General features: G+C 42.0%; 1 protein-coding gene across 4 annotated transcripts in view; it reads right to left on the bottom strand.

Annotated features, from left to right (window-relative positions):
* Positions 1–2,930: 2,930 nt before the first annotated feature.
* Positions 2,931–18,393, bottom strand: part of OSGEPL1 (O-sialoglycoprotein endopeptidase like 1) — a 243,697-nt gene continuing 228,234 nt past the window's right edge. For all 4 annotated transcript variants that reach the window (XM_085648811.1, XM_085648813.1, XM_085648814.1 and 1 more), the window contains 3 exons: positions 17,530–17,660; positions 16,673–16,744; positions 2,931–3,415 (listed from right to left, as the gene is read on the bottom strand). In XM_085648811.1, the coding sequence (XP_085504937.1) occupies positions 3,337–3,415; positions 16,673–16,744; positions 17,530–17,660 (282 nt within the window). In that variant the 3' untranslated portion in view covers positions 2,931–3,336. The remainder of the gene's footprint in view (positions 3,416–16,672; positions 16,745–17,529; positions 17,661–18,393) is intronic.

Here is an 18,393-nt window from a genome sequence, read left to right as displayed (position 1 = left end):
GCTTGTGTGGTCCACGGACCCTGTAAAGTATTTGGGGATGTGGGTTCATAGGGACCCAGACACGGTTATCCACGAGAATTACGGCACTGCGTATACGAAGATGGAACAACAGGTGGACAGATGGGTAATGCTCCCGCTATCACAGGCCGACCGTATAGCGCTTATTAAGATGGTCGTGCTGCCTCAATTTTTATACCTTTTTAGCAATATACCGATTCCACTCATCCAACAATTTTTCAAAACTGTGTGCTCTCTGCTCCTCAGGTTAATTTGGGGAGGTAAACAGGCTTGTGTGAACTGGGAGACATTCACTTTGGACTGTAGACATGGGGGCTTTAGTGTGCCTGACCTTTATTCGTATCATTTATGCGCTCACGCACAACATGCACACTACTTGTTTGGCTTTCATGACTTCATCCCACATGTAGCAGTAGTGGATGGAGACGCACATCCTATTCCTTTACGCTCCATTTTGACTCATTAGTCGACAGACACCCCGCTCTGAGATCAACACTGATGATACCACTATAGCAGCCTGGCAGGCACTAGGCCCTATGGCAGGTAAGTTGCCGTTGTATTCCCCCCTTGCGTTCCATTCGAACCCGTCAGTGACACATGAGGTAGGAGCTATGCATACTCTGAAATTGGCAGGAATAGATAGAATGCTGGATCTATATCCCAACTGTGCTTTTCTGACAGACGATGATCTTCGTTATGTGCAGAAAAAGACACTGTCATTTATACTCCTTACACAGGTTAAAAAAGGCAGTGCAGGCACATTATCTTACTTTCCCCGCGGAGCCCCCAATATTATAGACCTTACACACTATGCTTATCAGTCCAACACGACGTAAACTTCTTACCAAACTCTACCGATCCGCCAGAGCGGAGAAGCCCTTGCCACACAACAAAAGTTTGGAGAATGGAATACATATTTGATTCCGCCACTAACACTGCAAGAATGGGAGCATTGCTGTCAGCTTACTGGTGCCCTAACTTCCAATGGCAACCTCCGAATAATTAATTTAAAATACATTCACCAGGCTTTTCATACCCCACTCAAATTGTTCAAGTATGGTCTCAGAGATACCAATGCATGTAAGCGATGTGGAACCATGGATGCTGACTTCTGGCATCTAGCCTGGGTATGCAGTAGGGTGGCGGTGTTCTGGAATGATGTGGTCAGTATACTGTCTATTATGGTTAATGTTGAATTGCAGTGTTCTCCGCTTGTATGCTTGCTGGGCCTGGTGCTGTCCCTGAAGGGAGCAACGAGTAAACTTGTGAGAGTGGCTTTACTCATGGCCAAGAGACACGTGGCAATGACATGGGAGTGCACAGCTGGGCCTCCGACTACACAATGGCTCAAGGATCTGGTATATTGCCGGGACAATCTAGTGTTGTATGTGGAGGAACTCCCTACCTCCTTCAGGCCTAATGACATTTGTGAGTACCTGCGAACTGCTGAACATGTTGAGTACCCCGACAAAGCGGAATGCTGAGTGTATTATTCTTTCGCTTACATGTATGATACTTTACCATGCTACACAGATCACATCTCTGTTGCAGATGCTGGATATATGCACAACTGCCACGGGTTGGTATGTTTATTTCTTATTTACATGTACTTTTTGATGCTATCTCTGTACACTGCATATGGTTCAATAAAATAAAAAAACATTGTCCTGAGTTGTATGGGAAGCACTGGGCAGGAAGCATCAAGCTGTGCCGCCATGCCACTGCACCCCGGTGATGTGGTATACCAGAGGGCGTCACCGGTGAACTGAGTTTGGGCCATGAGTGCAGGACCTGTGACTGCCGAGATCAGCAAACCTGTATGCCAGTAGGTGCTGCCGTAGTGAGTACGATCGCATATGGAGAGTCTGCACCCAGATAGTGATTACCGCTGCACCCCCAAATGCCAGGAGGGACTGTCAGTACCACTTTGCCTCTTTGGCTAAAAGTTAGGGCTGATGCGTGGACCGAAGAAGAACTGCTGTGACCAGAGGGTCAAGCCCGCAAGTCATGATCTGCACCTGACAAAGTCCCTGAGGTTCATTGAGACACCACGCACCTTCGGAGTTCCGGTCGGGAGCCAGAGGGACTCACCAGAACTCCCCTACTCCTCTTGCTCTGCTAGGGAGAGAAGAGCCACTTAACTTTTGAGTCCACTGAGCAGCAGCAGCAGCTAACTGGTAACAGACTGGCAGCTCTGCTCAACAGGATCAGTCTGCACCCAACTTGGCCATACAGGATCCAGTCTGAAGATCACCAGAGGAGAGGGCACTCTGGAATCCTTACTGTAGAATTAAAGTTCATTAAAACACATATCTTGTTTTGTTAGAGCTCTGAAGTTCCATCCATTTTGTAAATTCCTCCCAATCCTTGAGATCTTGTATTCTGTTAGATTGGTATCTTATGTATTCCTGCAATTGGTAGAGTGCTCCAGGGGTCTAGTTTGCGCAACAAAGACATAATACATTGATAACGTCTACAGTACAGTGGTGTTAAAACTAAAAGAATGTAAAATCTGCATATTTAACGGATCTAGATTATGCTTTGAGAACACTTGATCCCACCAACAAACATTTCACAATTGGAGCTATACGAGGAAACTTATGAGATGCCTCTAGTGTTAGCATGTAAGCAGAGAAAACATATTTCCAGACCCCGGCTCCTTACTATACATAGGCTAAACAGCTGCCTTGTGGACCTCTTGATTGGGGATGTGACCAGCAAAAACAACATTTATCCCAGAGTTAGTGAGTGCTTTTTTGAGGAGGTGAAAAAAACACGTGATTGATGACCACTTACCTTTAGACAGTTTTATCCAGATCCTTTAAACGTGAAATGGGTAGGATGCCACAGAAAGACAGATGATGGCAAGTGTGAGAGAAATTATTGACAAAATAGAACCAAGAGACTAAGCATTTCCAAGTTAGGAGAACATATTTAATGAAACACAGAAGCTGCATTAATTGTGAGTTAATAATATATTGTGACAATAAACATAAATACCAGGAGATCGAAAAAGAGAATACCTTTAACAAGCTTATGAAAAATGGAGCAATGCACCAAGTTTGTCAGTACTGTGTGTGCTCAGACAAGACACTCCTCTAGTGGCTTGCTGCCGCTTTACAGTATTAGGCATGTTCTTGGTATGTGATCCAAAAGTGAGAGGCAGGCCTGGTGTGAGGAATTGTGTAGCCAATTTTCAGTTGAAGGAACAGGAAAGTGGAGATGTGTGGAGCTGCAGTTCTCATCTCCAATATCTGTACAAACCAACTGCAGTGGACTGCCTCCTTCCATGTTGCATTCACCCAGCCCTGCGGCATATCAGATCTTCAGTTTCAGACGTGGCACCTGGATAGCTGCTTTTCTAACTTCCTCTGATATGTCAGTTCCTAGAGGAGCTCTAGATCACACAAATACATTGAATTATAAATGTACAGTTGCCTTGGGAAGTCAATACTTGGCTCATAAAAAGCAGTAAACAATCTATATTCCATTATGTTTTTGTGGGCAGCACTTTCACACTCTTAATTAACAACTGTTCTCATGGCAAATTATGACAAAGCTAAAGTACTACCAAGACCACAGACCTGTTTGTGATACTGCTTGGATCCAAAACATATCAAACCCCATTTTTTCCTTGACTATTAGTTAACTAGAGGCCTGCTTATGCCACATTCCAGAATATCTTTTATTCTAACACAAACAGTATTAGCACATTGGAATGTTGAGAGCTTCTTTGAAAACAATGGGGCAACATTGGCCTATATAAAGTGGCATAGGCCCTCTGCTCTCAACATTACAAGGTCCTAATACACAGACTCTGCCTCTCACTTGCCTGCCTCTCCAAACTATATGGATTGGGAAGGGGAAAACGGAAGGGAGAGCTTGTGCAGCATAGCACACAGGAGCCTCCCCTCTCCCTCTTCTCGTAGCTCAGAGTGTCAAGAGTTTCAGAAGAAGGGAGGAGGAATGCTGCTCAGCTCCTGGGTCTCCCTGGCTCGGCTGAATAGCAGTTTAGCCAGAGTCTAGGGAGAACCATGGGCTAACTTCAGCCTCCTTTCATATGCTTTACAGTGACACTGTAGATAAATGAAGGTTCACAATACTGATACCAAATTGTATAATTTGTATCACGACCAAAAAGGAAACAAGTTAATGAGCCACTAGTAAGGGGTCTCTGGAATTAGCTCACAACAAAATATAAAAGAAGGTCTAGTGGGAGCTCATAACCCAACCTATAGTGTACCACTCCCTAACCAATATGAACCACAAAAATGTATGCCTGGTAAAAAAGAAGAAAGACAGAAAGATGTGTTTATGTATGTGAAAAAATGATTTATTTAAGCCGAGAACCCTCACTCACTTGATGGTGGCATGCTTCATCATAGGGCCCCCTCCTCAGACCAAGACCAAAGGTACCTGGTGTCGGCTACAACTCCTCAAAGGAGAGTAGCTCTTGAGGTGTTTTCAGCCTACATGAAAACTGGGTATGGGTGGGAGAAACAGAGTGCTAATTTAGTGTGTGTAAGGTGAATTAAAACTGTCTCCTGGTAGGCAACATTTCAATGTTATTCTGGTGTCTCCAAGGGATAGAAGTAAAAGCAGTGAAGGGAAGTCAGAGGTAGTATCTCCCTGGAAGGTCATCATATTTCTGCCCTATCTTTCTGCAATATCTTTGACCTAATTCACAGGTTACGGGGCCTACTTCAGTACCAATAATCAAAGTCACTCTGTGATATAGAAAATAAGAAAAAAAATACAAACTGGGGCCCTATTATGTATAGGGCGCACTTTCCTTGTTTGCACCTTGGTGCACCTTAAAACAGGTGTGCCGAGCGCAAACACTTTGCGCCCTGGAGGCAGCGCATTTATGTGAAAAACAGTGCAGATGCTTTACAGCTTCTCCGTGTTCTTACAGTTCAGGTTGCACCTGCCTGCACTTTTAAAGGGGATTAGAGATTCCCTTGCAAACAGGTGCAGTCAGTGACTGAACCCACCTACAAGGGGATGTCTGGGGGGGGTCCATGGGACCCCCTCCAGAGGGCTGCTCTCAAGGGGCGCACTGCCTCCTGATAGCTTTTTTACCTCTGCCCCCGCATCTGTAATATGGCGCTGGTGCAGAGGCAAAGGGATTCCCTCATTTGCATGGGGTGCGCCCCATGCAAATGAGGAAACGCCCCCTAAAGATAGAGCTGGCGCTTTATGTGCGCCAGCACTATCGGCATTAATGAAGGCGCATAACAAACATCTGTGGCCCCTTCTATAATATCAAAAGTGCCCTGGTGGCGCACAATGCGGGCAGAAACGCCTGTTGCGCCCCCGGGGTACTTTCGTAACATGGCCCCTGGTATTAAATAATGGCGGAAATCCACCTGATACAGAGGTGGGCCACAACATACTGTTTGTGGAAATTCATTGTTGTTCAAACGTAGGAGCAGACAAAAGTAGAAAATGAATATTTCACATACCTAGATCACGAGGTCCAAATCCATTCAATATGGACAAACAAGGGTTAATGGGCCCAAAATCAGATTGAATATTAGTCAAATTGGTGTGAAAATTACAGGAATGACCGTTACCTTATGTAAATGGGATGTTTACCTCCTTCTGAACCCTAAATAAAGACCGTCTAGACTGCAGAGCTATATATCACAACAGGGCAACAAAAAACAGATGAGAAGTTGTAAAAGTAGGTACAAATCTACAAAACCTTTAAATAAATAAATAAATAAATAAATGCTTCACCCAAAAGTAAATGTTTGCATGCCGTTATGTAACAAAAGGAGCACCAGTAATTGTCTTTAAAAGTAAATTCAAGGCAAATTCAACTTTGGTGGTATGAACACTCTAAAAGTTATAACCTACCTTATTGTTACATATTAGTCACCCCTAAGGTCTCCCCTAGATGTCTTGGGGTGGGGTGCTATGGTAACTATAAGCAGGGACCTTGTATAAGATGTTTTATAAGCCCTGGCGAGGGAAAAACTGCCAATCCTGTTTTTCCCCCATTGTAGAGTATTAGCTCCACAAGCTAACATGAGAATATGTTATTAAATTATTGCTAGGAAGGGGCTAAAATGTGATTCAAATATTTAAAAGATGGGTAATGTTAAATTCAACAACTTACAACTGTTGAATTTATCATAACTAGTACACAAAAGAAGTTTTAAAACTTTCTTTTTGGAAGCCAAAATCCAGACTTCTAGCAGTCTCCCCTGATTGTCAGCTCTAACAGACTTAGCCAGGCTACTTTGATTAGGTGATAAGTGAGTGGCAGGAGCAGGGTTTTCTCATGGTGGGAGATCTGCAACTGTAAAGACCAGGCCAGGCAGGGAAATGGGTAATAAAACCTGAGCTTCAAAGAGAGCAAAACATTAAGGAATGCCATCCAGGCCCACTCCCTCTTCCTGCCAGATGGCAGGGTCAAAAATTTAATTTGCAGTAGTCTGGAAGAGGGAGGGTTTAGGTAAATGAGCCACACCAGTAGGTTGGTTTAGTCAACTCTTACTCCACTGGAGAGAAATCATCCATGTTGGATTTTGGAAGTGCAGCGCTTTGTGTGACAAGAAGATGCACACTGTGGAGGAAGATGCACCTTGCACCTCACTGGGCAGGGGTGTCCCACTGCTTGTCACCCCAGAACACTGTATAAATATGTTAAAGCTGCATAGTCTCTCAGACCTCCTGCCTGCAACTAAAAGAAGAAGAAGGACTGCCCTGCAACCAAAGGCCTACACTCTGACTGACTGTGCCTGATGCTCAATCTGGTACTACAGCCCTGGGGACTGTACCTTGCTTCAAGAAGGATTAAGGAGTGAACTCCCTGCAAGCTACAGGTTAACAGAGCCCACATGTATCATCTCCACCAAGAGTCCCCATCCTGGAGTGCGTCCAGTGAACTTTAAAGGATTTGGCCAGATACATTGTGGAAATTCTAGTCCAGACATCCCAGAGACCATCTAGAAGATTCCTGGCCTTTGGAGTGGTGTTTTGAACACTTTGAACCTACAAGGAGTCCTTCAGGAAACACCTCCTGAGTTTGGAGAACTTATGTGAAATAGCTCCATAAGGTGACCGATCCAACGTCGAAAGTCAAGCAGACTACCTGCATCCGCGACCCGGCCAGGACTTCAGGTTCGTCCCGCTGAAAGCTATGGAGCCTCTGACTTCTAGGATTTCACCGGGGCATCACAGAAAGTCAAACTGGCAAACCGTCACCGAATCCGGTCTACTGTGGAGGTCAGATCGACGTCTAGTGAAAATCCTCCAGACAAGTTTCTAAGTGGGAAGGTAAACTTTTGACTGAGGCCTCCCGCTTAGTGTATCTGACCAGGGCTCCATCGCGGTCAGCCTCAAACTTTGACTTTGTCCCGGTCAGGCGCAACCAAAGTGTCCCAAAGTGACACTAGATGCTTTTAAGCACTAGAAAGAGTTAAATCTTTAAAAAGTCATATCTCTGGTTCCATACATTAGATTTTTGTTGTCTGATGTCTATTCATAAATATCTAATCTATTTTCATAAATTGTGTTGGATTTTTATTGTGTTTGGTGTCTTTCTTATTTGATGTATTGGTGTTTTTAAATGCTTTACACTTCTGTCTTCTACGTTAGGCCTGACTGCTCGCTGCCACCTACCAAGGGTTAAACAAGGGACTAATTCATTGAGACCTTTACTGGACCTTACAGTGTGTTAGTGGCCTTATTCCTAGTGATAGGTGCATACTTACGCCTACCAATACCCTACTTTCCAACTACACATAATATTCACTAACATGACATCTATAAAAAAAAAAAAAAAAAAATAAAGACAGAAGGCACCCCATCGTCACTAAGCCTCTGGACTTCAATTTACATGAGAAGGCTGTTAGGCAACTCTGATGGATACCACTAACTATTATCAGGGGTTGACGGCCAGGGTTACTCTCTAGAGACTATGGAGTGGGGAGGCCAACAGAGAACCTTCACTTTTTGAGCTCATCAAAACGGTGACCCTGAGGAGCACCAGTCTGCAGTTTGAGTGCAAGTACCGGGGGAATTTCAGGGAGAAATGACAGGGATTGCACAACTGTACAATGTGTTAGGAATTTTTGTCTTTACTGCCTTCTAAGTGTGTAGATTGCCTGTATGCACTTATGTATGTGATAGTTAAATAAAGCAAAACTAGCCAAAAGGTGTACAGGATCAAAGCCCATCATACAGTTAATATGTGATTAGAAAGATAGCTGGGTTATGGAAGAAGACGTGTGCAGCTGCTGCATCATGATGAAGTGCTCTTTATAGAGGTGCATCTTCAACTCTTTCCTAAATTGGGGAAATAATAGACGAAGGAGACTGGGATTATAGCTGCACCCAATTAAAATTACTTACATCAAACTGCAATCTGCGCATAATACACTTTAAGTGATTACACTAAACATACTACACCCAGGTCAAATTGCATAAATATGGCCTTAGAGCAGACGACAAATGTGTGCACTGCACTGCACCAATGGCCGACTTCTTGCACATGGCGTGAGCATGCCCCCAGCTTCAGAAGTACTGGCACGATATTACTGATGCGTTAGACTATGCTAGCTGAACAAATTCAAAATACGCCAATAGTCTGTCTGCTGGGAGTCCGTAAATTCAAATTAGCCAAAGACGGAATTTTTTGGCTGTAGCACTCTTACTTGCTAAACGACGTATAGCTATGAGGTGGGGTAGAAAAGACCCCCCAGATTCAAAGATTGTCTCACCGACATGACCTATTGCAGAGAGACACTAGAGGCATATGCAGAGGACATACCACAGGCTTCTAGACCTCGAGATTTCTGGCAACCACTAGTGGAATATCTGCAAGCAATGCAAGAAGAACCTTGAACTTACAGTAAGAGATTTCAGGATACGTAAAGGGTAGAGATATTCGATGGGAAGATAAAACGACTGGACAAAAATCGACACTCCACCAATTAAGTATATCAGGTCAAGGACATTTGCACAGTACTCTGAATGATGTTCATGAGATTATTGAATTATTCTTAGGCTTTTGTACTGTATAACCGATGTCTGTATTAACACAAACTATTGTGAAGTGAGACAATGTAAACAATTTGTGAGAAGACATTATATGTATGACATATACTGTTGCTGTTTGGTGGAAAAATAAAATAATTTTACAAAAGATTTAAAAAAACACTCTTTCCTAAATTGGAGCAGTGTTGGGCCGGTCCTGGTGGATAAGACAATGTTGTTCCAGATCCTGAGAGCATGGATGGAAAATGCCTGCTACCTTGCTTTTTCTTATTGGTTTTTTTTTTACACGTATTAGTCTACAGTCTGATGGTGTTCTAGCTGCAAGCATGTGGAAAAACCACAAGAGATGGCACGTTGGTGTGTAAGATAAGAGAAGATGCAGTTGTAATGGCTAGTTTTGAAGATGGGGTGGGCCAACAAAAGGGAGCCAGTAGAGTTTTATCAGGATAGGCAAATATGGCTTTATATATTAAATTTTCAGAAACCATGAGGTGGCCATGATAGGATTGACGAATTATGAATCTCTTCCTCAACTCCATAGGGTTAAAGATATGTTCATAACATGAATTATCCTGATGACAGGTTGAGGGAGAAGCATTGAACACATGGACCAAAACACCGTAACATACCCGGAGGACAGGAAAAAAGAGGCGATAAAAAGCAGGCGTTAAGAGGAGGGGGTGCACAGATAGTGCTAGGAGCAAAACAATTAGATCCAGACAGTAAATTGTGAGACTATATAGCAGACACCGAATGACTGGCCCGCTTCCGCGGTCGTACCCAGACACCACACATTATAGAAAAGCAACTAGGAGCATACAGGCGGAGACATGATAGTCACAAAGTTTAAGTTAAAAAGTTAGTTTTTAGTGTATAATAGGCTTTCATTCAAACTGGAAATACAGGAACACGACTGCGAAACTAATGTGAAAAACGGAGTTCCAAGATACTACCCAGAAAGAAGAAAACATCCCCAGAGAACATAGGACTGTAATGTAGAAAGATGTCAAATGAGTGAAGCTGAGTTACAATAATGTAGAACTCTATATCACTATTGTGAAATTCTGATTGAGATCTAACATGTATAAAAATGTCGTTGAAATGTTGAGAATGTATTTCATATATTCTGTTAAATGTCAGACAATCAGATTGGAAGTGCCAATAAACAAATGTTTTTAAAAAAACATCAAGTATCCTGATCTAAGAAAAAAATGATTTATAGACAAGTAAATACATTGTCCCTTTATAGTCCTTAGGCGCTCAGCTTCTTAAGAAGCAGCCCCTAATGCACTCTGACAACCTCGCAAACTATTAAAGTAACAAACATTTCAGCTTTTTGGAGTTAAAAACAAGTTTGTAGATATTTACACTAAAGACATCCAGTGAGGAGTTGATGGTGTGTTCATGTGTGAAGGCGCTAAAGAGACTGGCCAATTTCAGTAAACATTTAATAGTGATTCCCAGTCACTTGCACTTGTACATCAAGTATTGCTTGCCTAAAAGATGCCTTTTTTTGTGCTATCATTTGACAATATTAACATCTCAAGATATGTTTGCCTCTGCTGGATTGAAGCTAGCCTGGCTGATATGGGGTGATACCCTGAAACGGGTCCATGGATGCTTGTTTCTGGTCAAGGGAGGACCTGGCCTGGCAGTTCAGGTTGGACTGCTCCCATGAGGGGCAGGGTCAAGACGGATTTGTAAATGGCTGGGTCCAAACTGGGGTGGCATAGTGAGCAAAAGAACGATGGATTAAACCCAGAACTCTTGGCTGGGGGTGGGTGGTTGAAATGTTTCAGCACTCCGTCTATCATCTTGTTGTGTTAGCTACGTTCTCACTAAGTGGCCAATGGTATGCCAGACGTGGGTCCTTTGCTCACTGTGCTACTGGATGTAAGCTAGCCTGGATGACGAGGGGTGATACCACAAAACTAGTCTCAGGATGCTTGCTCCCGGTCCAGGGAAGACTTGGCCTGGTTGTTTGGGCTGGACTGTTCCCATGAGGGGCAGGGTCAAGACTGATTTGTATTTGGCTGGATTCAAACTGGGGGGGGCATAGTGAGCAAAAGAATGATAAATTAAACCCAGATCTCTTGACTGGTGGGGAGTGTTTGAAAACTTTGAGCACTCTGTCCCTCATCTATACAAAACAGCTGCATATGCACTCATTATTTCTATAATCAACACAGGTAATGCCATCCATGTTAGCCTTCCAGCCTAATTTCTGTCACCACTAACAGCATTTCTTCATTCCACTGGACAATTTGACAAGGAAAGATAACAGTCTACCCACATCACACTGATTTTAGTGGCTCCCATTAGAAGCTCGGATACAGTTCAAGCTTAGTTGCCTCACGTTTAAAGCCCTTTGGTCATGCAAACCAAGGCATTTATTTGACATTCTGACAATTCCTGAGGCCTCTAGAACATCCCAAGGCAAGGACTCTCTCTCTCGAATGCCTTTCATTCAGCCCTGTGCTAGCCTGATACACCTTCCCTGGTTTTGCACCCACCTTATGGAATGCTCTGCAGGCCAAGGTAAGCTTGGCTCCGAACAAACCTGTCATTCCAAAAAGGAATTAAGTTCAGAAGACATCAATGCAACAATCTGATACTGCTCCTCTTAGAGATGTCTGACTTTAATGTTTTTATCATATGATGTCTAACAATGTATTTAACTCCTTTTTTTCCTTGCCCCAATCTCCTCTGTAAATATTATGTTCTTCCTATTGTCTTTCCCCCTCCCTTTCTATTCTTCTTATTGATCAACCCCAAGATTGCAGTTACTTGAAGGTGTACACATAGACATTTTGCTATGTGCACTATAGCAGTTTAGTAATCTTTGTTTATTTTATCAGCTGTCTCCACTTATCATTAGCTACCCATTTCTTCACACCCTTCAGATTAGTACAAGCCTCCTTGTGTAGGTCTATCCTCCTTTACACTATAAAGATTCCTGAGTCAGTGAGCAGTTTTTCAAACAATCTGTTTAAATCTTAGTCACATGAGTTCCCTGCATCAAGCTTACATTAGTCTTAGTATCATTCAGGTAGGAGAATATTATGCCACACATTTTATTGTTAGCCAGCCCATTAACCTTTAGTGAAAAAATGCTTACATTTTAATCAGTCAATCTTGAACAACACTTCTGGTACTACTCGTATAATATACTGTCTATATGCCTATTTCAATGTTTCACCCTTGTTCCTTTCCTCCACACTCCAGCCCCTTCCCAGTCACCAATTCTCTGGCCGTAGCCCTCCAACTCCTCCACAATCCCGTCACCCAATGCAGTCTCCAAATAAGCATCAACCCAGGAGGCAATGGATCTACTGCTCTGTCCATGTTCCCAACAAAGGTCCTGGGGTGCATTAAATAGCAAAATTCACTCTAGCAATGTCAAACTGGGATGGCTAAAGTTGGATAAAAGACGTCTAAAGTCCTAGTTAATACTACAGAAAACCTCTCCGAACTACTTTTCTTAGCATCTTATCTTCTCATCAAGCTCTCCATATCTCAACAAACACCAGTTTCTAGTGTACGTTTTATAAAAAATTTAAAAAAGGTTTTATCCTTCTTAGGTTCATCTAGCACCAACACATTTCCTTTGCACTGTACAAATACCTAGGGCAGTTTAACTAGTTGGGTCTAAGCTCTGAGCTTTCTAAAGGAATCGACTGGTGCATTATCTTCAATTGGTTGATTTTGTGATTCAGGTCCGGAAGAATAAACAACTGATTTCTGTAATATTAATTATTTGCTATATTGAGCCTTCAATTTCGAATGAAACCTACAAGCATTCTGCCACTCGGCCATCAACCTGAAATTAGATGTCCATGAACAATTTGATAAATCCTCTGTTTTTTTAATGATCTTTCTTTAGTGGCTTAATGGAAACTGCTCTTTGTGACTTTCTTTTAGTTGCAGAACTTCACTTTGCCACTGTATAAATTATACAGTAAAATAGGTCATTATTTCATCACAGGCATCAATTTGTAGGCTTATCCTGCAGGATCTGGTGTTTATGTTGCATTTGCCTCTTGCAAAATGTTAAGGATGGCAATGAACATCTGAGTTATTGTTGTTACGTCTTCGCCTCAGGGATTATTTGCGTATTCAGCCCAACCATCATGAAAACTGGGCCTCAGACAATACATAGTCTGCTCAGCCACATTTACATCACTCAGTACTCCTAATGCTGATCCTTCACACTTAGATGATAGATTCCTCTGAGTTATATTTTAGCCCAAGCATCCTTTATAGTTGTGACATTCATTCAGTCATCTTTCCAGTCGCATTCTCTCATTAATATAAGGGGCACACAACTGTCCTAGACTGATTTCACATTTTCTGGCATATGTCTGACATGTTGTTCATTTATTTATGAATCACTTTAATGCCAGGTGTGTTGCCTTGCAGCCATATGAAGAGTACTTGTTACACATAAAAGCACATTGGATTAATAGATACAGGAGAGTGGCGGTAGATATAATGCTCAAATGTTTGGTCACAAGGCCAAAGGGTGGGCAGTGCATTGGAAAGAAACACCATAGGCACGCTTTGTACTCTGTCTTACTAAGGTGGTATGTCTGGGATTCTGATTGCCATCTGAATGCTTGTTAAAGCAACTGGACTTTCAGGACGTTCCTGAGAATTAGATGGTTAGATACTGTTCTCATGGATGGATGGAACAGATCTAAAGACTATAAGATCCAACGCCATTTTGAGAATGCCAAGATTTCATTTTTCTCAAATGTATGCAGAAATATCAACATCTCTGCTGTGGCACAGGTGTCATCTATCCTTATCCTTCCAAGAGCCCGTGAAAGTGTCAAGTCACTCAGGCAATGACATTGATAAGACACCTGATGCAACATCAGTCTGGAACAAGTGCATAGTTATATCTATTTAAAGATCAGAAAAGAATAAAAAAAACAGTGTAGTTTAAATTGTCATATTTTTACCTTATTTGTTTATAAGAATACATCTTAGACTAGCATCTTGATGCACATTGGCTGTGCCAGACATTAATAAGGTAATATCAGAATTTTCCATCTTAGATAAGATATGATATAAAAGGCTTGACACTTGACCACTTGTTAGGAGAGGTCATTGCCCTAGATTATCGCACAAGATACTGCAGGTGACTAACTTAACTGCCTAAGATACTGCTGCGCCACACCCTTTCTACATGAAGCAGATATCGAGCATAGGCCCAGGAACAAAGGAGCTGATGCTATGTGTGTTTGCCTTTCGCAAGGAACACGACCTCCCCGAATTTTGAAAACACCGCTTTGCTGTCAACAGGTAAGCAGTGCGTTGATTCGCCTTATGAAACTCTGCATGCAAGTTATACTACACTATGCTCTCCTAGAGTAGCGCATAGAAGTAGGTTTTAGGATGTTAGGTTTTTAGATTACATTTTAACTATAGTAGGAATTTTATTTTTATTCTCGTTATCCGCAACAATCACATGTGCTCTTTTTATGATATTGTGTGTGGTTATTTTAGATGTGCTAAGCAATAGGCTGAGACTGTTGGAAAAAAAAAACATTTTTTAGTTAAGGTGTTTTTTTTCTTAGTGCAGTTTGTGCGTGATATTAGAGAAATAAGGTTGTTTACAATCACCATGGCGTGCCTGGATCTATTTTAGGGACTGTAAGTAACCCAAAAGCATTGATACCACGTCAACTATGTATTGGGTGGGGTTCTGCAGGGCTACAATAACCTGTATTTCGCATTCCAGCATTGGTGCAGTGAACTAAGTTCACTTGTGGGTGTGAACACAAACCTTGTAAAGCTGAGCCAAAGCCTCAGTTTATGCAACAGAACTGGGGCCCAGTAACTCTCTAACGTGAGATTTAGTTGCCACATTCACAAGGAATTGTTCGAGTTGGGGAGGATTTTTTTTTGTACATTTAGGGTTGTAACATGTTGCTCTTGCCCACTGAACCAAGGTGTGGGCAGTAGGTTAGATCTAACTGAAAGATAACAGTCAAATGCATTACTTCTCGATAAGAGATTAAATGCCATAGGTACGATGTCTAATCAATTAAAAGCCTTTTTTGGCTCCCAGATTTGTTTTTTAGAGCAAGGTGCACTTGGTATCACTGGCTTACATCTGGAATTGCAGAATGTGCTGCTCAATTATCTGTGAGAAGGGATAATTCTAAATAATGAACAAGAGTAACCATGAAGATCTCCATGGCCTGCCACATGTTTCTCTTTCTTGGAAGATAATTTTATGAACATGAAATATGGAAAGTCAGTGTTTTTTTCTTCTGGTTTAGGGTACCCGTTGACTTTAATATTCATGGCCCCAATAAATGATCAGTTGGAAATTACATGTGTTGTTGCTATCGTAACATATCAACTTCTAACACCCTCATTACATGTGATAATTTTCACACTCAATAAAGCCTGACACGGGCATTTGCCCCAATAAATATTGGCAGGTCTGTCCTGCTGTAATTTATCTGGGGAATGGGATTTCTAACACAAACCTCATAATTCCAATATGCGTGATAATATGAGCTTACTGCACTAATTGGAAGTTATCAGCCCATTCATAATGGGGGCCTAAGTCTAAAAAAGAATAACCTGTGAAGGTACACTATGACCTTAGTGCATGAGAGAGTGGTTAGATTGAGCTATCCTTATAACCTTGTAGGCAATCTAAGCTTCTTAAAAGGTGCAACACTGTTGACATCTACCATCTGCTTTTCAGTATCAAAGGCCCACATTTGGAGCACCAAAGTGCTTGTAAAAGATTTAAAACACTTTTTTGCTTCCTGTCATATGTTCCACACTTAAAAATGTAGTGTGTTGTCCTAATGAAACTGCCATTGTAGCTCTACAATGTGCTTAGTTCATGATTCAGGAAGAACCTGAAAACTCTCCTTTTCTACTAATACTTGTCACTTTATTCAGGAATGAGACTGGACTATATGACAAGCTGGCAGTGCCCCAAAGGTCTAGTCTGACAGGCCAGTGTATCGGCTAATTTAATTTTTGGGCTGTTTGTGGTCCTGGTTTATCATCTGTTGGGTCAATTTGTACTGTTGATTTCTTTGTTATTACCACAAACATTGCCTGAAGCATGCACAAATGTATGGAGTCTCCCATATAATGCAAAACACCTACAGCGTGTCTTTACAAATTCAAAACTGACTAGATTTGCAAATGTGGGCCAATTTGTTTTATCTATCGGATTCGTTAATGGGGTACCACTTTGATATGGTGCCCACGGCTAATTCTGTTGCAGTTCTTCCTTGATTTTATTAGCTTTCCTATTCTCTGTTCTCCCTTTTTGTGTCCCATGATTCACCCTCACCCACACTCCCTTCCATACTAGTTTATTGCAAAGGAGCTCTTGTTTACCTAACTTTGTTTCATTTAAAGCACACCGACACCTGCAGCGATACAAGCCACACCACATGCTACTTGTAAATAAATACATTGTAAGATGATTTATAATTCACAATGTGTACTCCACAAAATCCACCGCTTCCTTCGATATTTCTTTTAGTTCCGTGTCCTTTGTGAAAGCATGTTCTCTGGCAGTAAACACTCTTTAAAGGAAGCAGAAAAAAACACAGGCATTCACAGTGATAAGATTTACTTTTCAAAGATAATGTGTACTTACTTTGACTCGTAGCGTATGCCCTCAGTGCTGTGCAACACACCAAGTTGTGCACGCAACCTTTCAATCCCATTCCTGAAAGAAGGAATCAATACCAACAGATAAAAATGACAGATATCAACCAGGAAAAGGAGGCAGTTTACAGAGATTCATATAGTCTTTTCCAAAGTTCCATGACTATGTTGGTGTTTTCTTTCCCCTTCCACTGTGAAAGAAGCCACAGCTTAACCCCGATTGCCTGTCTGTCCATTGGCAGTAACCCTTTTTTCTTCCAGATCAGAGCGACCGCGTCAAAGTTAGAGTGTAAAGAAATGTAGAAAGACATGAAATCAGATCACTGAATGTCTCACAAGAATGACCATGGGCCACAGCTGCTTCAGGTGGCTGAGTGTGATCTCTCGCTTACACAGCACACTAGTGATATTGGAACATTTTGATATTGTGTAACACCATTCCAAGTGCAGTTGGGGAGGACATAAGAAACAGGCAAAGAGCATACAAAGGGCACCACCCTGCTTTTCTAGTGCTTGGCTTAGGTTACGACACATCATTCAATAGTGAGGAATAACCTTGGTCTGGTCACCCACTAAAATAGGCACTACTATATGGATATGCTCACATTTCAACTCCTACACTGAGTGTTATTTTCTTCATGATATCATAGGAAATTACTTTCTGCTCAATCAATGCAAGAAAAGAAGCATACATTTACATTTTGAATGCCAGCAGGATTTGTAATGTTAAAGAAATGGCAAGTAAAGCATATTGGATACTTTCAATAAGGACAAACAAAGGCCCATCCTAAGGCATCCAATGTAGTACCACTCTCCACCATACCTTGAGTAAATCCAAAATCTTACCAGGCAATCATAATCCCATTGTCGGTGCAGAGTCGGGGAGGAGGGCAGCACAGAGTAAGGCCTGTTGCCTCGGATAAAATCTGCAAGACCTTTCGGATATATTGATTACTCGCAACTCCTCCTGACACAACCTGGAAGGCAGTCCAATGTAAAGCAATGAAAACGATGGTTTACTCCACTTGTTAAGAGGTCATTTGAATGTGTTAAAAATGATTGTGATAACATAGCATACTAAGTGCAGCAGACTTATTTATGTTACAACTTTCTCCAATGTTTTAGGTGCAAAAACAGAGGAAAAGCTGCAATGCTTGCAGCTTTCCCTTGAAGGTAAAGAAAAGTTCCTCCTCCACTATCCAGTGCTGTGTCTTAGTGCACTTACCATAGGGGTGGTGGCTGGCATTGTCTCAGCAAGAAAAACAGCATCATTGAGTGGATCCTCTAAAATATTAAGGAAACAGATGAACAACAATGGTGGTATTGTGAAACTGGTGCTGAGTGGAATCTGAATCAGAGAAAAATGGGTCAAGGGTTGTGGATGGACTAGTGGGCAATACGGAACACTTTAAAGGACACCCCTTTAACAACAGGTAACCACAACACAGCTTTTCAGGATTTGAACTTGTATGTGGTCTATTCTGGCGCTTAGTAAATCCCACTTTGAGTCCATTGTCACAGTCTAGAGCTGAAAACACTAGGGCTGGCTCTTTGAGGCAGCCTAGGTATGGGAAAATCAGTCAATTTTGTCCTGATGTTTAACGTGCTTTATCATGTTTTGATGTTAAGATCTCAGTTTTAAAGGTGGTTAGTGTTGGACTTGGCCCTTTTTGCAGGGTCATCCCAGAACTTTTTGCCTTCCTCCTGTAT

This window comes from Triturus cristatus, chromosome 3_2, assembly GCF_964204655.1.
Source record: "Triturus cristatus chromosome 3_2, aTriCri1.1, whole genome shotgun sequence".
Classification (NCBI taxonomy): Eukaryota; Metazoa; Chordata; class Amphibia; order Caudata; family Salamandridae; genus Triturus; species Triturus cristatus.
Note: the sequence above shows the minus strand (reverse complement) of the source record. Positions and strands in the feature narration are given on the sequence as shown.